The sequence below is a fragment of the Rutidosis leptorrhynchoides genome, chromosome 1 (genome assembly GCF_046630445.1).
Source record: "Rutidosis leptorrhynchoides isolate AG116_Rl617_1_P2 chromosome 1, CSIRO_AGI_Rlap_v1, whole genome shotgun sequence".
NCBI lineage: Eukaryota > Viridiplantae > Streptophyta > Magnoliopsida > Asterales > Asteraceae > Rutidosis > Rutidosis leptorrhynchoides.
The window spans coordinates 370,434,336-370,460,469 of NC_092333.1; the positions used below are offsets into that span (position 1 = coordinate 370,434,336).

At 33.7% G+C, this 26,134-nt stretch overlaps 1 protein-coding gene and 1 long non-coding RNA gene across 3 annotated transcripts; one reads left to right on the forward strand and one right to left on the reverse strand.

Annotated features, from left to right (window-relative positions):
* Nucleotides 1-1,418: 1,418 nt before the first annotated feature.
* On the forward strand, nt 1,419-24,531 carry LOC139870998 (sodium/calcium exchanger NCL1-like). Its single transcript, XM_071858758.1, has 7 exons — nt 1,419-1,856; nt 21,616-21,828; nt 22,164-22,345; nt 22,434-22,552; nt 22,641-22,908; nt 23,339-23,644; nt 24,147-24,531. The coding sequence occupies exons 1-7, from the start codon at nt 1,553-1,555 to the stop codon at nt 24,393-24,395; spliced, it is 1,641 nt and encodes a 546-aa protein (XP_071714859.1). The 5' UTR covers nt 1,419-1,552; the 3' UTR covers nt 24,396-24,531.
* LOC139870992 (uncharacterized) lies at nt 16,877-21,044 on the reverse strand. Of its 2 annotated transcripts, none has more exons than XR_011766628.1 (8): nt 20,749-21,044; nt 20,190-20,423; nt 19,930-20,062; nt 19,780-19,822; nt 19,445-19,571; nt 18,150-18,263; nt 17,987-18,048; nt 16,877-17,853 (listed from the first exon to the last, which is right to left on the reverse strand). It is a non-coding gene; the product is annotated as an uncharacterized lncRNA (long non-coding RNA). The 2 variants fall into 2 exon arrangements; XR_011766627.1 differs by having other exon boundaries at nt 19,780-19,832; nt 20,749-21,043.
* Nucleotides 24,532-26,134: the final 1,603 nt, after the last annotated feature.

A 26,134-nucleotide genomic window follows, 5' to 3' on the forward strand; every position in this document is an offset into this window, starting at 1 on the left:
GATTAATAGGTAAATTTGTTTTAGTGCGCACTATATTTGATTTTTATGCTCTAAATCTTAGCTTATGATAGTGTTACGAAACGGTGCTATTATTTTTCACAATTATTTTTTTTTTCAAAATCAGTCATAAATGTATTACAATTTACACTTATTAATTATTTAAAGCATATTTACATATTTATAATGATTTTATCATTATCAGTCACTATAAAATAATGTCTTTTTTAACTGCCTAATCAAGATTTTTCATCTCATGATGCTGAATATTAGATGACTTCCTATGTTCTTCATCCAAACATTTTATTCATTCGTGTTTCTCTTTTCGTGATATCCTAGTCAAGTTTAGTTAGTTTTTAGAGTGTGTTTGTCGAGTTCGTAATTCGCGAGTTTCTGTGTTACTTGTAAGGGTTGTTTAGTTTCGTTGTAATGCTAACATTAAAGTCGACAATGCTTGTTTGTGACCGAACAAACAAACTACTTTGAGTAAACCGCAAAACTACTTTTTGCTGTTGCGGTGTATTTCATTTGGCAAGAACGGAATCTTCATTTGTTTAAGGAGTTTCGTACTCATGATAAGCTGGTTTCGGTCATTTATTCAACGGTTCGTTTAAAGCTCTTATCTATTAAGTGGAAGCACACGAGGTGAGTAAGATTGTTTAAAGATGCTGGGAAGCCATAATGTAGTGTTTGGTTTGGTCTGAGCTTGCATGCCCTTTAGAGTGCCGGGTTGTTTGTTTTGTAGTCTCTTGCCACCAAACAGTTTCATTTTGTACATAACGATTATCATTTGAGTTATTAATAAAATTTCACCGGGTATAACCTTTTACCAAAAAAAAACAATTAAAGTCGAGGTTCGAGGTCATTTGATGTCATTCTACGGAGTTTTTGCTAGGTTCTGGCCGGTTTTAATATGTAGTCCTCCGTCCGAAAAACATTTGTCTACCTTATCATTTTAATTTTTTCTAAAAATATTATCCCTTACTTTAAATAACAATAAATAACCACTTAATTTTCAACTAAAACTTTTTTTTAATTTGAAAATGTAACATTTAAAATGGAAACAAATTTACTATTTACAATAATTATTTTTTTACCTAAAATAACTCATTCAATCGAATACATAACATGCAACTAACAAAAATATCTTAAATTTAATAAAAAGTCAATAAAGACAATAATTTTGGGACGGAGTGACTACGATTTCTTGTATTTAATAAATAATTTTATTTAATTATTATTTTATTCTATCAAATAATCAAAAAATATATATTCTCCGTATTCTTTCAAGTCAAACCACTTCCTACAAACTAGCAGCAACATGTTCATTTAAATACCCCATAAATCTTTAGGATATTTCCACAATCATTTTCATTTCAATCTTGACCTTTCTTCAAGATTCTTAAACCTTTTAAAAACTACCTAACCTTCATCTTCATTTTCATCACATCTGATCGACTAAAACAACTTCAAGTTCAATAATCTTCATTTCTGAACGATCTCGTTAATCAATCGTGAGTGCTCGAACGCTTAGCCGATATCGAAAGAAAGAAATATGAAAATATTCGGGAAAAATTGGAGCTTTATTATCGTTTTGTTGGCAATTTTGATAGTGGTTTGTGAGAAAATAGAAGGTGCAACGACAGAAACATGTGTACCACAATATGGTTTCTTGCCATGCACAAGTGGTATTTGGGGAACCCTTTTCTTGGTTGTGGTTTATCAATATTTGATGTCTATTGGTCAAGGTTATATTGCCGATGGGTCTAATAAATTTTTCGGTCTACTTGGACCGGGTATCTTTGGTGCTAGTTTGTTCCATATTTTTGGAAATTTCCCTACGCTTTACATTGTTCTTGGTAAGCTTTATTTCGAACTTCACATATTTAAGCTAGCCCTTTATTTCTCACTATTTTGTTTCTTACATTCATACAAAAAAATATATTTTTTGTTTTTATAATATCAATTGTAATTATTATTAGTAAAACTAAAAATGGGTCATATATTAGAATGTCGAAGAAAATTGTCAATATGTGTAGTTACGTAGGTATTGTTGGAACTTTATATAAAGTATTACAGTTTTATTTACTATTTATGAGTATATAAATTACATAATAATAATATAATAAAATAATAGTAATACGTATGTTTGAATCCTTGATTCATGGAAAGGGTCATGAAAGGATGATCTGGTATACTAATCTATTGGGATTAGGTGTCAATCTGGGTTTTATTTTTAGAAAATAAAAAAGTTAGGATTAAATTAGATTGTTAAAATCAATTTGACATGTTTGATATCACATATAACAATAGAATAAGAATATTGATGCCTTTTCAGAAAATGTCAATGACAAATTACAAAAAAATAATTCATTCCTATCATATTAATAATCAATGTAGAAAAAAAATACACATTTTAAGAAAAATCTTATCATTAGAATGCATTTTTTCCTTAATTATTAAGGATATAAAGGAATTTTTTTGGACCATCAATATAAGACGGATGAAATATTTAGTAGTAATTAATATATTTTATTATTATATATTATAAAATGATAATTTTAAGGTTTAAGATATTTAACCTGTGCATACGGTCTTATTTATTTTCTTGATAAACCATTTCATAGGCTTTTATTAAAATATCTAAAAATCAACCTAATAAGTAATACTTTAACTAATTTTAGGAATATATATACACTAACTCACGAACACGAATATGTTTAAACGTAATTTTTTTTTAAAAGCAAGCAATTTTATAAATTAAAACAAAAAAAAAAAAAACTAGCTTGAAGCTAGCAAGAACGACATCCGACTACCTCAATACACCGACTAATAGATAACCGACACCAAATAAGCGCACAACACAAACCGCATAAACTGTTGGGATTTAACAAGTTTCATAATACTTAAAACCTTTTAAGAATCATTCAAAGCGGAAGCATGTAAATAACCATTTATTAACTTGTTAATATTTAACCAATTAAAGTTAAAATCCCAATTAGGATCAAGTTATGAAATATGCTTACAAACTACAAGCAAGTAAAGTGTTTATACCTTCTCCAAGCTAGGTAGTGAGTGATGAAGATGATGATGAAGAATAGAGCTCCAAATGGATGAAACCTCAAGTAGATATACCCCAAACTTGTGCACCAACACCTAGCTTTTGGTTAGGATTTTTCTAACACTTGAATGTAGCTTAAAAAAAATAAAATTAGACTCTCTTCTTGCTTCAAAAGCTCACGGCAGCAGCTATAAGAATGGGAGAGTGCAGAATTTTTTTTTCAAGTTCTTTTGATGTGTAATGCATGTATGTCTTGGTCTTGCAAAATCTAATGGTTAATGTGCACTTAGAATGCAAGTAACAAGGTAAAAGCAAGTCAAAAGAGCATGCCTTCTACATACTCCCATGCCACTCCCAATTCTTTTATAAACTTATTTTATAAGACTAAAACTAGTTTTTATAAAACTAGATTTTATAAAATATATTTTTATAAACTTGCACACAGTGGCGGAACTTGAAGTTTTAGACTAGGAGGGCGAACACCAATTTTTTTTTAAGTGTAGTACTTAACAAAATAAGCGTCAATAGACATACATATACAATAATAAAAATCATTCCAACTTGTTGAAAGTTTGCATCGTTTACTATTTTGAATATCGATATTTGTTGTATTATCTAAGGTTCTCTTAAAAAAATGAAGTATAGATTTTTGTTTATCCATGAGAACTCTGAAAATTAAAGCATTCATAGATATCTAAATCAAAAACATCTAATATTCTACTTATATGGATTTACAGTATTCCAAATTTACAGTACAGCAACAAGATACAATGATAATATAATACATCTAGTATATTTACTTCAAATTGTCAGCATCTAGTATATTTACTTCAGTTACCATTACATCCTTGCCAAAATTCATTTATAAAATTACTACATACGTCTACAATTATATAATAAATTACTAATGAATTAGTGATGATAAACAAAAATCTATAAACTAATAAACACAACTACACAAGAGACAAAATATATTCAAATAACTAGATAAAATTATTTACATAAAGGTTTATATGTCAATTTATGGAATATTTTAGAGTTATTCAGTTATTACCTTGATTTATTTGGGGGTTTCTTGACTTTCTTCCACTTGACAACAACTAGGGGACATCACTTGTTTATTTTTGCAGGCGAGTAGGCTGCATCAGTACCACAGTACATCTACTTGTTTATTTTTGCAAACCATTTGTTTACTTTTGTTTTTGGAGCAGGGAAAGTAAACAAAGAAAGGGAAATTTTAAAGAGAGGGAAAACAAAAGGACGGTTCAGTTTTTAGAATTGGAAAAATCATACATACACTTTTAGGAGGGCTAACAAAGTATACCTATTTTTGTACCCCTAAAATATAAAAATATTACACTTATGACTCAAAGTTGTAGGGTGGCGGGTGCCCTCTTTTGTCTCAATAAAGGTCCGCCCTTGCTTGCACATTATATATTTTACAAAACCAACTTTACAAAATGTAACATAACTTAATTAATTATTTAACCTATAAATAATTAAATCTATATTATAAGTTATGTTTATATTATTTTATAAAACCAAATTTATAAAATGTAACTTAACTTTATTAATTATTTAACCTATAAATAATTAAATTCTTGTTATATAAATTATACCATAATTTATATACACATCAAGTAATATTATTTAAGAAAACCATTTTTCTTAAATCTCAAGTGTTGTGTAATTCAATCAACGATCCAATCGTTAAGATCAAAATACGATTAAGGTGTCGGTAAGCTTGTTATTGGGTATGACCCAACTTGGATCAAAACATATTAGTCACATTAATTTAATATGTCTCTCGGGCATACGAAATACCTTCAATCTCCCACTTGCACGAGAAACATAAGAAATTAATGCAAGTGATGGATACCACCTAACGACCGTCCATCACCCCTAATATGTTATGACTTTGTGCCATTCAATAACATCATCCCTTTCGAGTTCCCATCTCAAATATGAATAGGTGAATCTCTCATTATATTCTTTCGTCCTAGATGTCATGTTAAATCCAAGAGATACAGAGTGATCACTCCCTTTTAGATTTAACTTTATCAGGCCTTAGACATCTGACTCTCAACGAATAAAAGGGACAAATTCCATCTTGACTACATACGTCCTAAATATATACCTTGCATTATACCTGAGCTCTTCCTTATGAACTACCATATTTCAGAATAGCGAAGGAAAGAATCAAGGTACAATCCTTAGTGAATATCCGAACCCAATATGCATCTCAGGTCAGAGGATACAATGATATTCGCCTTTACTCAAGATTACATGTGATCAACCACAAAGGCTCCATTTAGTAAATCTTGAGGGCGGGTCTTCCAATATTTGTATCCCACAAATATCTATGAACCTTGGTTGCAACCTTGCCCTACATTCAACCCGTGAACGTATACCAATCCGAGTTCATAATAGTCTAAACCTCACACTTGTTCCCACAAATGTAATCGACTACGGAATTTAGAATAATTACTTATTCATGGATAAAATATGCAAAATAGGAACATAACTCAAAATAAATTAATACCATAATTATATTAATGAGTTTGAACAATTTCGTTCTGTTACAATACTTAAAACAGATCATGACCAATCACTAGAATATCGAAGCCTTAATGCACAAACATGTCCTGCATGTTTTGCTCCATGTAAGAGCTTCGTGAGAGGATTCGCTATATTAAGATCTGTGTGAACTTTGCGAATACATATCTTTCCTTTTTCAACTTCATCCCTTATGTAGTTGAATCTCCGCTCAATGTGACGTGTCTTTTGGTGAGTACGAGGTTCCTTGATTTGAGCAATCGCACCCTCATTGTCACAAAAGATCTCAAGAGGGTCCTGAATGGAAGGGACCACTCCTAAGTCGTCTATGAATTTCTTCATCCATGCAGCTTCCTGAGCTACCAATGAGGTGGCAATGTACTCCGACTCTGTAGTGGATAATGCAACAACATCCTGTTTTGAACTCTTCCAAGAGACCGCACCTCCATTTAACGTGAAGACATAACCGGATTGTGATTGAGAATCATCTCGATCAGTTTGGAAACTCGCATCTACGTAACTTTTTACAGCGAGTTCCTCCTCACCAGACCCATATATCAGAAACATATCCTTAGTCCTCCTAAGGTATTTCAATATACTTTTGACAGCAATCCAATGACTGTTTCCTGGGTTATTCTGGTATCTACTTGTCAGGCTAAGAGCGCATGACACATCTGGTCTAGTGCATATCATTGCATACATGATTGACCCAATGGTAGACGCATATGGGACTTTCTTCATTCTCTCCTGTTCATCTTTCGTGGTGGGGCACTGAGATGAACTGAGAAGTGTTCCCTTTTGAATAGGTACCAAACCTTTCTTAGAGTTCTCCATCTTGAACCTTTTCAAGATCTTTTCAATGTATGCACTTTGATTCAAACCTATCAGTTTCTTGGGTGTGTCCCTGTAGATCCCAATCCCCAAAACGTATTGTGCTTCTCCAAAATCCTTAATAGAGAAGCATTTACTTAGCCAAGTTTTAACACCTTCCATTGCCGGAATATCATTTCCAAATAACAATATATCTTCCACATATAGTACAAGGAACATGATAGTGCTCTCACTAGATTTCTTGTATACACAAGCTTCATAACCATTTTTAATGAAGCCAAATTTCTTGGCCTCCTCATTAAAACGATGATTCCACATTCTAGATGCTTGTTTCAATCCGTAGATTGACTTCTTTAACTTGCATACCTTTTTAGGATATTTAGGATCAACAAAACCTTCAGGCTGAACCATAAAGACATCTTCCTCAAGATGTCCATTTAGGATGGCAGTCTTGACATCCATTTGCCATATTTCATAATCATAATGAGCAGCAATGGCAAGTAATATCCTAATAGACTTTAGCATTGCCACAGGCGAAAAATTTTCATCATAGTCAACCCTTTGAGTTTGAGTGAAACCTTTTGCTACAAGTCTAGCTTTATATGTATCCAAGTTTTCATGTATGTCGGTTTTCATTTTGAAAAGCCATTTACAATCAACCAGCCTTGAGCCAGTAGGTTGTTCAACAAGTTCCCAAACTTGGTTGTCATACATGGATTGCATCTCAGCGTTCATGGCTTCCTGCCATTTATCCTTATCAATCCTTGATAAAGCATCTTGGTAGTTTGCTGGTTCATCCAAATCAACCACATAGCAACCATCCATGAGAAACCCATATCTCTCAGGAGGATTACTAATCCTACCAGATCTGCGAACGTCTTGTGTATTTTGATCATCCATTTGATCACTCTCAACATTTTCATGTTGAGTGCTAGTGTCAACCAATTGTGTATCATCTACTTGATCTTGAACCTCTTCAAGATCTATCTTCCTTTCACTATTTCCTTCCATTAGGAACTTAGTTTCAAGGAATTCGGCCTTTCGAGCAACAAATACATTTTGTTCGGTTGGATCATAGAAATAGTATCCCATATCATCCTTGGGATATCCTATGAAGATACACTTCGTGGATCGAGCATTCAACTTATTAGGGACATAACGCTTAGGATAAGCTTCACATCCCCATACCTTTAAGTATGATAGAGATGGAGGTTTTCCAAACCACATCTCATGAGGAGTTCGTTCCACTTTCTTGGTCGGGGCCATATTTAAAATACGAGCCGCGGAGCATAGACAATAACCCCAAAATGATAGAGGTAACGAGCTTCTTGCCATCATAGATCGAACCATATCCATTAGGGTTCGGTTCCTCCTTTCGGAAACTCCATTTAGTTGGGGTGTTCCAGGAGGAGTAAGCTGCGAGATAATCCCACAACTTTTAAGATGATCTTGGAAAGCATCACTTAGGTATTCACCTCCTCTATCGGTACGAAGTACCTTGATTGTCTTGTTGAGTTGATTTTGTACCTCATTTTGATATTCTTTGAACGCTTCAAAAGTTTCGTCCTTGTGCCTTAATAAATAGACATATCCGAAACGATTAAAGTCGTCAATGAAAGTAACGAAGTACCTTTCACCATTCCTAGTTATGGGCTTAAAGGGCCCACATACATCCGAATGTATTAATCCCAATAAGTCCTTAGCCCTTTCATAGGTCCCTTTGAAAGGTGCTTTAGTCATTTTGCCTTGTAAACAAGATTCACATACATCAAACGAGTCTAGTTCATTTGATTTCAAAAGGCCATTCTTTTAAAGTGTATGCATTCGATTCTTGTTTATGTGACCAAGGCGACAATGCCATAAGTAGGAATCACTCAAATCCCTTTTGAGTTTCTTGGTGTTTGCATGGTATATTGAGCTATTGTATGATGTGTCATCATGAACCAATTCATAAATACCATTCGAAGGCGAAGCCTTAAAATAGAACACATTATCTAAAGTAACATGGATATCATCATTAATGAAATTAAGATTAAAACCATATTGTTTCAAACGGGATACAGAAATAATGTTTCGAGATAAATCGGGTGCATACAAAACATTTTTCAAAATAAGTTCCAAACCACTTGGAAGCTTTAGAATAAAGTCTCCTTGAGCTACTACGTGCACCTTAGCTCCATTACCCATGTAGACGCTTGATGTTCTCGCTTCTTGTTTACTTCTTTTGAACCCCTGCATAGAATTGCAAATATGAGTTCCACATCCTGTGTCTAATACCCATGTATTAGAAGAAGTAATACTAAGCTCAATGTAAACCATATATACATTACCTGAGGTTTGCCCTGCATCCCTCTTTTCCTTCAACTCCTTACGGTAGACCGGGCAGTTGCGTTTTTAGTGACCCATTTCACCGCAACCGAAGCACGGATCTTCCTTGAGGTTAGCTTTACCGGCAACCTTTTGCTTCTTGTTGTTGTTGGTTGGGGTAACCATCTTCCACTTTCCCTTGCCCTTGCCTTGGTAGGCGGATCCTTTCCTCTTAGCCGCCTTCGGCTTAGAAGTGTTATTGTTTTTGGACCCGCCTTCATTGATCGTAAACACGGGTGAAGCCCTTTTACCCATGCTTGCTTCTGCCGTCTTAAGCATGGCATGTAATTCGCCAATGCTTTTATCCCAATCATTCATATTGTAATTCATTACAAATGTGTCAAACTTTTTTGACAATGAGTTGAGAATGAGGTCCGTGGCTAATTCATTAGACACGTTGCAATTTAGACGATTCGCTCGATCAATAAGGCTTTTCATCTTAAGGACATAAGATGAAACAGATTGGGAGTCGTCCATCCGACATGCATGAAGCGCTCGAACCGTTTCGAAGCGCTCGACACGAGCTTGTTGAAGGAACATCTCCTTCAACTGTGTGATCATGTCATATGCACTATGATGCTCAAAATCCTTTTGGAGTTCGGGTATCATAGTCCCAAGCATGAGACAAGAAACTTGCAACGAATCGGTGCAATAATTCTCCCAATAAGCCATGCCTTCCGTATCATCCTCGTCCGGTTGATCGGGAATGGGGTCTTCCAACACATACGCCCTGTCCTCTAGTTTGAGGACAATTCTTAGATTGTGGAACCAATCCATGAAGTTTGTATGGTTGAGTTTTTCCTTTTCGAGGATTGACCTCAACGATAGGTTGTTAAAGTTTATTGGTGCGTTTGGAATGTTGTTGTTATTGGCGGCCATCTACAAAATTTAACAAAGTTGTTTAAGCATCAATTTTAATTTAACAATCAATACCCTTTAAATCCAATTGATATTTATTAAATTTTAGAATCCAACGGTAAACCAAATTTCGGTTAGGTGACCTTTATCCCGTCATTTGATTTAGCTAGGTAGTCATTATATGACAATTGCAATCCTTTTGCAACTTCTAAGTTATGGGATCATGCAATCCTTTTGCATGGCATATTTATCCCATCAACGCCTATTTGTTCCTCATGCTTCGGTGACCCTAAGTTCATGATTCCCAAATCAAGTCGTCCTACTTGTGTAAACGTGTAAATTCAACATACAAGTGGTTATGTGACCTTTATCCCACAAGTGTGCGAAATTTACCTTAATTGTATTAGTTTGCTCATAACGGTTAGGTGACCTTTATCCCATTATGAGTTCCCTAATATTTTTAAGTGTCACACAAAAGGATGGCGATTAACTTGTTTGCCTTGTTAATAAGGGATTTTAAGTTTTCAATAATTCTAGTTTAAGAAAACTATTGTACCATACACCAACATGCATTTAGTATATGGTTTATTTGAAAATACATTTTTCATGTGATGTAATAAAGTCAATTTTATTACTTTGGAATAAACCATTTTATTATGTTTTAATAACCAATTATCATAATCCTTTTGGTGTTGTTAATAACCATTTATTAATGTCCTTTTGTCATTTCAATTTAACCATTTAAAATGTCGTTATGCATGTGTTTAATAACGTCTAATTTAACCAATTAAATTTTAGTTTTGTTTGTTGTTAACTTGTGTGATTAACTTGTAGCATACAAACATACAATCCACAATCATACAATAAACAACCAAGCATGCAAAACGATATGTTCACAATCAAGCCATTTTGGTAGACATTTGTTTAGCCGAAAACAAATGCCACCGGTAAAGGGTAATAACACAAAGTATGAGATTTCAAATCTCCCACTTAACCTTGCATCTTCCTTGTCTTCATCTTGCATCTTCATTTTTACAAAAAATATATCCTAATACATTTTTCTAAAAAATGAAAATACAACCTAATCTATTTTATATACCAAATATAAAATAAATTACATAACAAAAAAAAATATTATTACAAACCAAATTGCATGAATATTACAACCACATGAATGAATTAATATTACATACCAAATGAATGAATTAATTCAACCAAACATGCAACCATTCAAACACAAGGTCAAGGCTTGATTGTGAACATTAACTTACAACAATTTTGAACAAAATGGAGCAACCAAAAACCCATTTTGGGTCCATACAAAATCAACCAAAAAGGAATCCCACCCAAACCCTTAGATTTTTTTTTTTTTTTTTTTTTTTTTTTTTTTTTTTTGCATTTTACTTGCATGCATGTTCATAAAATTCAAAGATATAGTGGGTTTAAAAATTCATCTCGAAGCATATTTCAACAACTTCGGCTCTAGATACCATTGTTGGGATTTAACAAGTTTCATAATACTTAAAACCTTTTAAGAATCATTCAAAGCGGAAGCATGTAAATAACCATTTATTAACTTGTTAATATTTAACCAATTAAAGTTAAAATCCCAATTAGGATCAAGTTATGAAATATGCTTACAAACTACAAGCAAGTAAAGTGTTTATACCTTCTCCAAGCTAGGTAGTGAGTGATGAAGATGATGATGAAGAATAGAGCTCCAAATGGATGAAACCTCAAGTAGATATACCCCAAACTTGTGCACCAACACCTAGCTTTTGGTTAGGATTTTTCTAACACTTGAATGTAGCTTAAAAAAAATAAAATTGGACTCTCTTCTTGCTTCAAAAGCTCACGGCAGCAGCTATAAGAATGGGAGAGTGCATAATTTTTTTTTCAAGTTCTTTTGATGTGTAATGCATGTATGTCTTGATCTTGCAAAATCTAATGGTTAATGTGCACTTAGAATGCAAGTAACAAGGTAAAAGCAAGTCAAAAGAGCATGCCTTCTACATACTCCCATGCCACTCCCAATTCTTTTATAAACTTATTTTATAAGACTAGATTTTATAAAACTAGTTTTTATAAAACTAGTTTTTATAAAACTAGTTTTTATAAAACTAGATTTTATAAAATACATTTTTATAAACTTGCACATTATATATTTTATAAAACCAACTTTACAAAATGTAACATAACTTAATTAATTATTTAACCTATAAATAATTAAATCCATATTATAAGTTATGTTTATATTATTTTATAAAACCAATTTTATAAAATGTAACATAACTTTATTAATTATTTAACCTATAAATAATTAAATTCTTGTTATATAAATTATACCATAATTTATATACACATCAAGTAATATTATTTAAGAAAACCATTTTTCTTAAATCTCAAGTGTTGTGTAATTCAATCAACGATCCAATCGTTAAGATCAAAATACGATTAAGGTGTCGGTAAGCTTGTTATTGGGTATGACCCGACTTGGATCAAAACATATTAACCACATTAATTTAATATGTCTCTCGGGCATACGAAATACCTTCATAAACATGCTACAATTCAAACCCGTGTAGCAAAACTCGATTGCCACGATAACATCGAAATAGATAGACCCTGCTACGAATCTGAAACTGAATCCGAATCCGAGGATGAGAAATCATCGTCTTCTTCTCCAATGATCTTCATCGTGTCCACCGCCCGAGAACACCATTTAAATCTGTTACAGTATTCGTTAGGCTTCCATTGTTTTTTTACCTTGAATGAATATAAAAAATGATGCTTATATATTGTTTTCTTCAGTGTTGTAAAAAACGGAAAAAACGGGGGTGTAGACGGAGGTGTAGACGGATTTTGGGGTGCCCCGTCCCGTTTATACATAAAACGTTTGAAAAAACGGAAATCGGCCAAAAAACGGTCAAAAGACGGTCAAACACGGTCCGAGACGGGAAAAAACGGGGTTTTCTGATTTTTTTTCAAGTTTTTTTTTTTTATTTATATAAAAAAAAAAATTAAACGTTGTGCTATTACTTAGGGTTTCTTTTTTTATGTTTGAAATGTTGAAGTATTTAAACATGTGTGAAATGCTTATGTTTGGAATAATGTAATGTACAATATATATATATATATATATATATATATATATATATATATATATATATATATATATAACATTTTTATTTAAAAGTCAACGTTAGTCAACATCCGTCTAGACCTCCGTCTCGACCCCGTCTCGACCGTCTCGACCCTTTTAGGACCCGACCGTCTCGACCCCGTCTCGCGTCTTTTGCAACCTTGGTTTTCTTAATCCTTTTTTATGGTGAAAACGAGCCGTTAAGCATTAGCGTGCTATCTACCTCTATGATATTCATCATGTAAACCCATGCTAGGCCCAAAAGTATTACATGTATTTTTAAGGGGTTAAAGCCAAAAATAGGCTACAAATTTACACAAATGTACCGATGTCGCCCACAAACTCATTTTCGTCCTACTGTCGCCTACAAACCTATAAAAAAATGTGCCAATGTTAACATTTCGTTACCCGTTACCTGCTGAACCGGTAAAGTTAATTATTTAACTTTTTTTATTCATTTTATTTGTCCCGATGTCGCCCATATACTTTCAGTTGTGTCCCGATGTCACCCATATACTTTCAGTTGTGTTCCGATGTCGCTCATATACTTTCAAACTGTTCCGATGTATCACTGACGTGTCATGACTACTTAAAAGCCACATAATCAACCATTTTGGTTGACGGTTAAAAAAAGGTATTTTGTTTATATTAGCACATTTTTTATAAGTTTGTAGGCAACAGTAGGACGGAAATGAGTTTGTGGGCGACATCGGTACATTTGTGTAAGTTTGTAGCCTATTTTTGGCTTTAACGCATTTCTAAGACCAAATATTAACTCATTTGGGCTACTGGATCCTTCTTCAATTAAAATATTCTGCCCATTGAGAGACATAGGAGGATCGGGCATCAACCCTAAGATATGTGCCTCCATTATTTCCTTAGAAGGTGCAACACGCTATCCATTATTTCGAGAACTTTTTTTCTTGAAAACGATATTGTTACTTTTGGAATTCACGAAATTAATGTTGGAGTTAATGTCACTACGACGCTTGAATTTCCTCCATCCTCGGAACCAAATCGGAGTCAATTACCGGAGCAGAAAGCGTTGCCGGAGAACCAGCTATCGGAGCATAACAATGGTCCATATTCTTATTATCGACACCAGACAAGAAATTTTATCGATTGGCGTTAACCTCTGCGTCAAGATTAGAGCCAAGAGACTCAATATTTTCCTCTACCGATACATTAACACCTTGAGCCTTAAGCTGAATAATCTCACCTTCTTCAATATCTATTGGCGAATATAGGTCCATCGATTGAGCAGGTAACTTCTTATTTTTCCCTTCATCACAGGTTTCTTTCTCCCAACCGAATTAGACGATTCATAGTCAGGACTACTGGCAATATCCAAATAACACTCATTATGATCGGAAGCACCAGATGAATCTGCAGCGCCAAAAGATTGTTTTGGGATATCCTTGGAGTCAAAAACAGCCTCGACATCCTCATTATTCATATCGTCAACGACAACAAACGGCGTGTTGCTTACTTCGACTAATGACCAATAAAATCATTCATTGTTATAGCTAAACACATGATTGTGATTGCTTACCGATTCAGGAAGGTTAAACTCGAAACATTTACCACCTACCTTTATTTCAATAGGGTTGTTTACCAGAAACCGTAGATCATTCGCTATCTGGTGGTTTAGGTGGAATGTGGTTCCAATATGTAGTTGGGAAATCATTATCCTTCAGCAGGTCCCTGCCCACGTTTTTCCTTATATAATATGCAACATCCTTTTTTCTGGCTCCATTGCTTTAAAAGCTCGAATCCACCTTCCATTGATTTGAATGGTGTTAAGAACTTTAGCGAAGCAATCTTCATCCTTAATGCCCTCAAATCTTACAAACCCAAAGCGTTGGCCACTCGACAGTTTTTTTCGGGCTAGATACACATCGTTAAGAGTACCATAATTCTCGAACACTTTCCAAAAATCGACACGAGACCACGTATCCGGGAAGTTGAAAATCAGAAACGATGATATACGACCATCACTCAACTTGTCACATGAGTATTCTTTCGACTTCGACATGGAGAGTCCCTTCTCACTCTTCCTCTTGAACATTGAGACATCACATCCTCCCACGATTTGTGGATGGCAGAGATGAACAAGCGGCACACCTTTTAGATTGTTGAACAAAAAATTGAAGATAAATTAAATCTTGATACAAATCTTGAGGAGTTTTAGATGGGGTGTAAAGTTTTGTTTTTTAGATTAATCAGCCCCTATCCTCAACTTGCCGAAAAGATCGCCACAATTAGGTCAATAACCATGATCTGAGTTATATTTATGATTTATGATTTATGATTTTGCTAATATGTACCTCTATTGCAAAATTAAATTATATTTAATTAAATTGAAAATTCCTTAAATACTAATATTTGCATTTAAAACTCGTCAATTCAATTTAACTAGTTAAAGACCCGCGTTTTCGCGGATTTTATGAAATGATATATTATAAGACAATCTTTAATCATGATAACACAAATAAACAATATAATATTTAGAATGTTCAAATGTATAAAAAATGATGTTCAAATCAAAGTAACGGACTTAATACAACTCAATAATCAAATACACGATGTCATATAGTTAGTTATTTACTTATATATTACATAAAATATATAGTTACAAAGTATCTCTTTAGAAACTTAATTTTTTAGTTGTTTTTCCTTGTTAAGTTGTGTCACTTTGTATTCCAATTTAGATAATCATGTCTACAAATTAACATGCATATCAGTATGTTTAATACCGCGAATTCTCAGAATTAAGAAATTAAAATCCTAATATTGATGTATTTAAATCGAGTGGTGTAATAAAAGCATTTCACTAGTAGGTTTGAAATAAATTGTTTAAGAATATTTCAAGTAGCACTTCATTATCACAAATAGTCTATGGTGACATTTCATGTGTGTTTTATAATTTCAGTGCAAATCAAGTTATATTTCAAACCCATTTGGGTTACAAACAGTTTTATAAACGTAAATAAGAAGCAACGTCTTTGTTCTGATTTACCCACAAAAACACGAACATATCCTTTAAGTCTTTGTTGCTATAGTGATTAACTATCACACCCACTGGTAAATATCCAAATCGTCATTCATTATCTCAGAAATACAAATTAAAATATGAAATATTTTTTAGAATATAATGAAATACTACAACTTATAATAATAGTAGAAGTAGTATTAGTATTGGTAAAGCTATTAAATCGTTTGTTTTTAAAACTAAATTTATACCCTAAACCTTAAACCTTAAGTCCTAAAATCCAAACCCTAAAATTCAAACCACAATCTAAACCCTAAATCTAAACTCAAAACCCTGAACCTAAACCCTAAAATCTAAACCCTGAACCTAAACCCTAAAATCTAAACCCTAAACCCTAAACCTAAACTCTAAACCCTAAATCTAAACTATAACCCTAAGCCCTAAAATCTAAACCATAAACCCTAAATCTAAACCCAAAATCCTAAACCCTAAAATCTAAACCCTGAACCCCAAATCTAAACCCTAAACCCTAAAATCTAAACCCTGAACCCCAAATCTAAACCCTAAACCCAAAATCTAAACCCTAAACTATAAACCCTAAATCTAAACCCTAAACTCTAATCCCTAACCTAACCCCTAAAAACTCTAAACCCTAAGCCCTGAAATATAAACCATAAAAAAAGTAGCAAAAAGTAAGCAAATATGACCGACATAATAACCTGTATTCAAACATCACACTTCAAACTCTAAACACCAAGGGCACATTTAAATCATAATTACAGCACCTTAATAATTCACAAATGTCTTAGATGTGTGCGTACATAATACATGAGCTAAAACAAAAACAAAAAAAAACTTTCTTTTTGATCACATATAATCAGTATCCACTGAAACTTATACGCAAGATCAATCTATAATGCGAGTGTCAGATGGCGTTGGGCTCCCTTATCAATTGTTAACACTTCGGCAATTGCCTTCGTGAAATGGTATTTCATATATAAGAATAGGAAAACAGAAGTAATAATTACAAAAATACAAGTTACTAAAGTACTTTCAAACAACGTAAGCCAACTTTTTATTAATACAAAACTTATCTAATCAAACCTCTATTTCAAACATAGCATATAAAAATGAAAATAGTGTAAAGGGAAACTTACTTTGAATTCTGGATCACCCAAGATAGAAACTGAACTAAGCCAATTTGTATTAGCTATTGAAGCTCCTAGTAGGATACGAGCTGTAACTGCAATGCGTGCTTCTGACAGAATTTAATGAACAAAAAAATAGACTCATACTTTTTAGATGTTTATCAAGAAAACCTAGGCTGACCCGATCCACTTAGACATATAACAAAAAAGCACTCACATTCTATGCAACTGCTCCTCACCCATTGACCGACCCATTTTGAAACCTATAGTGCACTTTACAATTGCAAATGATCGACTTATTTAATTTGTAGAGTAATAAATTGTACTTACTCCAAGTGTCTTTAGCAATACACACGGGTGCCTAAGCTCGGGTTTCCTGAATGCAACAGCAACTTTCGCCAAAGTCATGGACTCCACAACGATGTATGATGATGTATTAGTAATCGGATGTAAGTCAAGACACATATTCATCTCTACAGCCACGATATCTAAATCTTTCAACTTTTGCCCCTTTCGTAAACCCACTTCAGCAAAATCCTCCGCAGAATACATCTAATACCATTTCAATTCCAGTCAAACATCTAAACTTGCAAAACTCTCAAAATTAGGGAATTTCCAAGATAAAACGGTACATATAGATATAGAATTACACACGAAGTTGATATTAGATTTATTATCCTTCGTGAAAATCATTCGTATACACATGAAGACAAAGAAATTTAAAGCAAGATGTTTGCATCACATCATTATTCAACAATACATATAGATATGGAATTAAAGTATAGCAGATAAAAGAAATCACTTTTGCATACGTTCCATGTTGAATTCATCCATTTTGCTTAATGAGATAAAATTCTTCAAATGCCAAACCATATCAGATCAACTTCAATCACTCATTAAACTGTTTCACAATCAAAACGAATGAATTAAGAAAGACATATTAGATTCAATCGAATAAAAGATTAAGCAAACTGGATCAAAGATGCTAAGCTGTGATATTTAAAAGATTCATCGAATAAAAAGAAGAGTATTACCTCAAAGACGAGAAGCATCTAACCATGCTGAGACTTCCTTAGAAAGTACTCAGTTTCATCACCTACAACCAAAATTTAAATATTAATTTGTAATTTTCAAACAATTACAAATTACAAATACAAAAACAAAACAACAATAAAAAAAACTATGAATGTAACACACCAAAACCTCCTATCTGAACTTATTCATTGGTAGCCCAAGCTTCATACTATAAATCTTAGCATACTCAACTGATTCCGTTGATAATGATCTTCCGAACAAATGAAACTGATTAAACTGCAGAAACACGCAACATTTATACATTTAATTAATAACAACTAACAAAACAAAATCATACCAATATAAATAGATACGAATTCACAAGTTAACAGTCTATATTTAACATGTTTATAACTAATTCATATGACAAATAAGACTAATAACTTTTTTTTTTATCATTCCAATGGTAATTTACGAATTTCATGATAAGGCTCCAAGGGGTAATTCGCTTGATTGCTTTGTTTGATTTAATTTTCAGACTCTTTTTCACCTTAAACTGTAATGGAGACTTGCTGGCTTCTTGAGATGATGTCCCTGATCGTGCAGATACACATACACAATGTTGAGCGTACATCAACGAATCACAACAAAGAATGTAACCAAGTCAAACCCACTCAACTCATAAATAACTATACTAAATCTAAATCCTAACCCTAAACTCTAAAATCTAAACCCTAAACCTTAACATAAACCCTAAATCTAAACCAAAAACCCTAAACCTAAACTCTAAACCCTAAAATATAAACCCTAAACCCTAAATCTATACCCTAAACGTTAAACTCTAAACCCTACACCCTAACCTAAAAACTCTAAACCCTAACCCTAAACCCTAAACCCTGAAATATAAACCATAAACCCTAGAATCTAAACCCTAAACCTAAACATTAAACCCTAAATCTAAACCCAAAACCATACACTCTAGAATATAAACCCTAAACCCTAAATCTAAACCCAAAACCATACACTCTAGAATATAAACCCTAAATCTAAACCCAAAACCCTAAACCTAAACTCTAACCCTAAAATATAAACCCTAAACCCTAAATCTAAACCCTATAATGAGAATTTTAACGAAATCCTTGAATGCATGTAAAATCTACCGAACCAAATTAATACCTACGTATAAAAGCATGTCTATTTATATTTTACAATATGATGACCTTACTAAATCCATTGTCGTCAATTACACTCACACATCCGAGAATTCCGGTATAACACTTTCTTAATTATTAAAGAAATAAAAGCAGTTGTAAGAAATAAATAGGATTCATGACAAACCTAAGTGGAGTGATTCCTTATTGACTCGAGGTTATCATTACCAAGATATCAATCAGAGTAGAAGTACTCTCTACTCACATTCATCAAAATGACCATCATTAGAAGGAATAACAAAAATAAAGAAAAATCGGTAACCTTACCATGTTACCATGGAAGACTTCTTTTTCATAATGATTTTGTAGCAGACTTCTCATAAAATTCAGTTGTAAATGTATGGAGTTTCATTTTGTTGAACTTTTGATTTCAAATAGCCCTGCAACTTGCAAGCTACAAGAAATCCCAAGTTTAGTAGGGAATATCCAAGACACTGGCATATAAGATTTAAGGACAAAAGCCAACAAAGACAATGGCAAAAAAGAAATGTAATCAACCACGACATAAACATTATTTTACTGAAGGTACTAAGAAGATAAGCAATTACTTCATAGTCACTTTGGTATTGAACTTAAGAGAATTTAAGGCTGTTACAACTTACAACGCTTTATGGTAGTACTTATATAAAGACTTCTCCCAGCTATCTATAGATACCTAGCAAAAAAAAAAAAAGATTTAATATTGTTCCTTCAGTAATAATTATCAATGATTTCAGTGACGGTAGTATATAGTTTAACAATAATACAATTACCAAATTTATAGAGCAGCTCATACACGGCACATCAGATCATTGTGAAACAAATAATCATCCTAGGCGCTAAAATTCGGCGATTATAAGTTACACCAACCTGGACATGTGTTACTTGTGCAGAAACAATAGTGAACTTTCACAAAAACATAATAAAAGAAACACAAAATCAGTAACAAAGAGCAGCCAAAGTTAATAACACAATAGCAACAAAGGATATAACGGACTGTGCGATATTGAAATATACACATTTAATCAAACACCTTATATTTTTTAGGTAGTGGCACCCACCCTATCTGTAGTTGGGTTCAAGTTCCGCCATGTCTCCAATTAACAACAAAACTATGTTACTTCAAATAACCAAGGCCCTGACTCAAACTAAACTGATGATCGAACTAAACTGATACTCAAACTAAACTGATGATGAGTATCCCAAGGCCCTGGCTCGTATATATAGTATTTTGTAGGTATAATAACTAACCTCTATCCCATAGTACCTGCATAAAACAGTGTTTGTATGGTTAGAGCCAATATTTACTAAATGTGTAACTACGTAGTACGTGACTATGAATTATTGTCCTAAAATATTATAAAGACCTTGTTTCAAAGTTCTGTAAAAAGCTTTAGAATTTAAACAATGGTTTACATGGAGTGGCCCACTCACAATCGTAACACAAATTGAAAGATAAAAAATCTACCCAATTTGAAAAAAAACCTCAAATCGAATTTCTAATTCAGTTTCATCAATTCAAGAAACCCCTTCAAAATTCCAGATAAGACTTGCAACTAATTGAAAAGACAAGACTTATATAAGAAATTTACCTTGAATTGGAGCGATTGCTTTCTGGGGTTGATTCCAAATCGAGAATTTACGATTGACTCTGAAGATAAACAAGAATCTGAAGCAATCGACAACGCCCGTTGTTATAATACAATTTGATACATGTTTAACAGAAAACATAGCGATATTTGATGCGTGATTTCTTTGAAGATCAAGACTGTGGTAACCCTAACGTTGAAAGAGAAAACACAGCGATAATTTTTTGTTAGCACGGATTATAATCGTTCTTGATTAGAAAAGGGTATTTGGATGGATGAAGAAGACGATATCATCTGCATTTACTTTAGCTAATGTGTATAAGTAGGATCCGAATAGAAATTTTAGGTCCGGGTAGTTTATTTTTAAGGGTTTTAGATCCGCGTCTTTTTTTTTTTTTTTTTTTTTTTTTTTTTTAAGTGTATTAAGGGTACAATGTTGGTTAAGAATGATTTATTATCTAATATCTTAAGGAGATGATTAAGGATCGTTGGATTAAAGGGTATTGTAATGTAATTTTCTAATCTAACGGTAATTAAGAGGATTTTGAAAACAATTATTAGCTAATCGAGACTCTCTTTTAATGTATATAGTGATAGTGATAGTGATAGTAATATTTACCCTTTTTATACATGCTATAATTATAAATTTGATTTGAAGATTACATGTTATACATGCTTTTTTTATCTTGCACATCACGATAACGATATCATAAAAGAAAATAAGAATAGAAATAACAAGATTATATAACCGTTATATTGTTACAAACTAATATGGATAATTAAAATTCGTATACTGTATTAGGAATTGAAGTAGATTAATAGATTATACAAGTAACATGATGATATTAATATTGTTTGATATGTTTTCAGAATCAAGATTATCGAGCGATGACACAGGCGCAGCTGCTAGTGCTGCAATGGGAATGAGTGTGCTAGCAGGTTCAGCTGTCATGAGCTTAACACTTGTTTGGCCTTCTGTAATAGTTTTTGGAAGCTATGATCTCGCAGATGATAATGATGATGACACCATCATAACCGAGGTTCCTGAAGAAGAAGAACCATCATTTCTAGCCAAATTAACAGGTATTACATTATTCAACAATGTATACATAAAGTATATTAGGACAAATAAAACGTGGTTATGTCTAACCGGATATCTGAAGTGGGAAGTATTGATTTTGACTTTGATGTACGTGGCCTAACCGGATTATTCTGTGATCATTTTCGACCCTTTCTCCAGCCAACTCAATATTTACTTTTAGTGAAGTAAGAACCTTAGACCTTATGTGAGGATATCAGGACCCAACTACTAGGCTATATTATTTGAAAATATTTTACAAGCTCTTTATAAGTGTTGGTATACATTGTCATTTTGGTTTTAGTCTCTTATGTATATTATTTTTGTTAAACTTTTGTAGCATATGGTGTTACAACCGATATTGAGACAAGCTACACTGCAAGACTTTTGCTCATTTCAATGATCCCGTTTTTCATTCTTCAGCTTCCCAAAATCATCAACTCGGATTCAGTAACTCGAGTTATTGTTATAATCGCCCTCATTATTTCGCTTAGTTTCTTCTTTGCCTACATTGTTTATCAGGTTAGCCTTTTTTATGTATCAAATATTGTGAAAGTAGATCCGTTTTAGTTCCTTATGTAACGATAACTGTTTTTAAATGCAAACGTAGATCTTCCAACCATGGATTCAAAACAGAATATTCGACTACGAGACACAAAAATTCGTCAAGAACAAGTTATTGAACCTACTCTCTACTAAAGGAAAACCAAATGTGCAACTTATTAAAGAGTTAGTACTGATCGAAAATCAGTTTTCACTATTTTTTCCATTATAGTTAAACAAAATCCTTACAACTGATAAATTTATCGACGTGCAGTTTATATAAGGGACTCGATAAAAATCATGATAGTAAAGTAACCAGCGCCGAGTTGAAAACTTTACTGCTAGGAATACAAGTGCAAGCAGATGGACAACTAAGCGATGATCTCGTTAACAGAATCATGGATCAAATTGATGTCACAGGGGATGAAATAATTCTAGAAGATGAATTTGTTAAAGTACTAAAAAAATGGCTACAGGATGCAAGAAAATCACTCTCTAAGAACGATTATAACCCTCTAAGTTTCTTCGTCAAACCTGTACCGGTAACTTTCTATTTTATTAACACCATAAGAAAAATGGTCATCTGCAACGATTATTGGTATTTGGTCACTAATAATGTCATTTAGTTACTATTAAGAAGTCGTCACTAAATTTTTGATCGTTATACGATATTAGTGAATAGACAAATCGTCACTATAGTGACCAATTTTAGCATGTTGGTCTCTAATAATCTTTTTTGACGGATCTATAGTAACGAGAAGTGATCAACCTAATTCAGTCATTAACTTGAGTTAGTGACCAATTACGTGATATTACAGTACTAACGAATAGCCCTTGTCACTAAAGTCTTTTTTTCTTGTAGTGTAAATAAAAGCAACCAAGGTAGCTCGTTAATAATCAAAAGATCAAGGGCTAGTTTAATCTTGTTTAAATATCGGGAACCTAATTAATATGTATTTATATTATATACAGGCTGCCGATGAAGAACAGCAACAGTCTTTAATACCAAAGACAACTACAAGTACTGTTACTGTTGTAAGTTCGATTTGGGACTATTTGGAGGCTTTGGCTATGATAGCTGTTGGGATCGTTATTGCAGTTCTTATTGCACGACCGCTTATAATGAATGTTGCGAATTTTGCTACTCTTGCGAACGTTCCTTCTTTCCTGATTCCGTACTTTGTAATACCATGTGCCATTGGCATACCACGTCTCATATCGACAATTTCCTCAGCAAGCCAAAAGACTCAACGCGCCGCATCTTTAACTCTTTCACAGGTACTATTTGCTACTCAATCTTGGTCAATTAATCCAATTACTAGTAAGTTACTATCAGACAATGACGAGTTTAGGATCAAAAGAGTAAAAAAGGGTAAAAGGTCAAAAGGTTTTCCTGTTCGGGCTACCCGGGAGGGCGATTAATTCGCCACATACTTTGATGTATGCAGCCCAACAGGATTACTCACTGGCTGTTTCCAACCCATTCCTGGCCACCACTAAATAATCGTCCTAGAGGGATTCAAACCTGAGACGTCTTGAAAGGAACTTAGAGCCCCAACAACTTCAAAACTAATTATATTTGAATGGTACTTTAGTAGCAGCGTTTACCTAAAAAAAAGCATAAATATTAAAAATATATGTGGTCTGATAGTTAAATATAGGAGTCTACTATACAATTTGAAAAGTAATTTGTAAAAAAATTCCAAACCAGCCTATAAGGTGGAGTCGCCACTATAAGCGAATGTTTAAAACGTTGGCCTAATTAAAATTGTAAATGCAGATTTACTCCGGAGTGTTCATGAGTAATATGAGTAGCTTGTCAACATTTCTATTAACGATATATATAAAAGATGTTCCGTGGGATGTATCTGCTGAAGTTCTGGTTGTGTTTATAATTTGTGTCGCACTCGGGATTATTACAAGTACAAGGACAGTTTTCCCGCTTTGGACCGGCTACGTTGGGTACTTGTTTTACCCTATATCGATACTCATGTTGTATCTTCTTACTGTCGTTTGGGGTTGGTCCTAGGTCAGATCATTGGACGCTACAAATTGTCTAATATTAATAATGTTTTATACAGCTTTTAAGGTATGATTTAGTCATTTACGACAATGGATGTGTATTTATGTTTTTCTATATATTTTTTTGTTATGTAACGTATCAAGTGATGGATCTATGTTTTTAATTGAAATATTAATATTACGTATATCCTCCGTAATTTATTTTTTTTATCTTGGGTCATCTATCAGCCTTTTTTTTTTTTTTTTTTTTTAAGAGGAACATTCAAAAGGATCCGAATATCAACAAGTACAAGTGATACAAAGAATCCACAACAAATTCTAGCCAAACTAAACATATCTAAGCACACGTTTAAACTAGGAAATAGAGAACGACTAAAGTCATAACATACGAAAACTAAATATACTGCCAACCATAAACAATAACTACAAATAAAGAAACATTGACCATGGCCGGGAGAACGCCGACCACCACCGCAATAAAACAGAAACAAAGCATCACGGACGCCAAGCAACTTTTAGTAAGTTTGGATCCATCCTAGAACTCAAATGCTGGCCTGGAAGTAGGTATGCCTTCATTAAATTCGCTTCTGATCACATGGTGGTTGTTGAGGTCGTTAGAGTCATGGATAGTTGTGTATTTTAGCTAGTTGGGCTTCGAAATCTCGTACCCCATTTAGACCCAAATCTGCTGGTGGATCTCGTACACATGTTTTGACGGTGTCTTCGAGTACCAATTACGACGTCTGTACCACCGAAGCTTGTCTTGAGTGGTATGAAGGTGAGATTCAACTTGTGGTACTGTCAGCTCGGGTTCGATTCTCACTCCAAGCAGGGAGTTTCCAACCTTTAATGGTACCGCCAACATCAATGTGATTTGGGAAGGTCTCTTAGGGGGGGGGGGGGGGGTTTCCAACCTTCGATGGCACTACCAACATCGTTGAGATTTGGGTTTCCTCTTAATGCGTGTGTGGTGACAAATGAGAGTATTTGATGGCGATATCTTCGTTAAATAGAAAACAAATTATGACACGTGTCTAAATTCAATTCAATTCCAAACGGGGCATAAATTCCTTTCCGGTGGGCAATATTTTTTTTAACAGTAGTTCGGGATCACCCAGGGGGACTAAACCACCCACGCGTTCATCTTCCGCAAATGCATAACCCGCTCCCAAGGGATGTCAAGGAGGAAACCCGACCCAAATCGAAGGCATGGGCGGTAAAACCCCCTCCCCCACTGCCCCCACAACGCGATGTGCGGAAGGCACCCTTGAGTGAAATTCAAGGGTTACGAAGCAACCTTGTGTCCAATGCTGCACCCTAGGGGAGTCGAACTCCTGACCTCTCGCTAAAAGACATGCCACTACCACATGAGTTTCAACAAAAGGTTCAGTGAGCAATATTAAAGAGTTAACTTCCTGTGATGCCCCGTACAAAACCATCGTGTACGAATCATCAACAACAGGATCATTACAAGGTCAACTACTATATGCTGTTTCAAAATAAGTTTGCATTCATGAATAAAGGTGACGTTTTAACCAACGTCAAATGTTTAACAACCAAAAGTATGCTTCTACGAATAGCAAGCAATAATAGTACGTGACCCATAGGTCGTTACAAATACATCGTTTCAAAAGTAATATAGTTTGAATGCAAAATAAACGTTTCATGCGGTGACATTTCTAATAAGCGCAGCGGGTGTCTACAAAGCATGACTAGTACAGCGGAAGCAAGCAAACCTTAAGCACC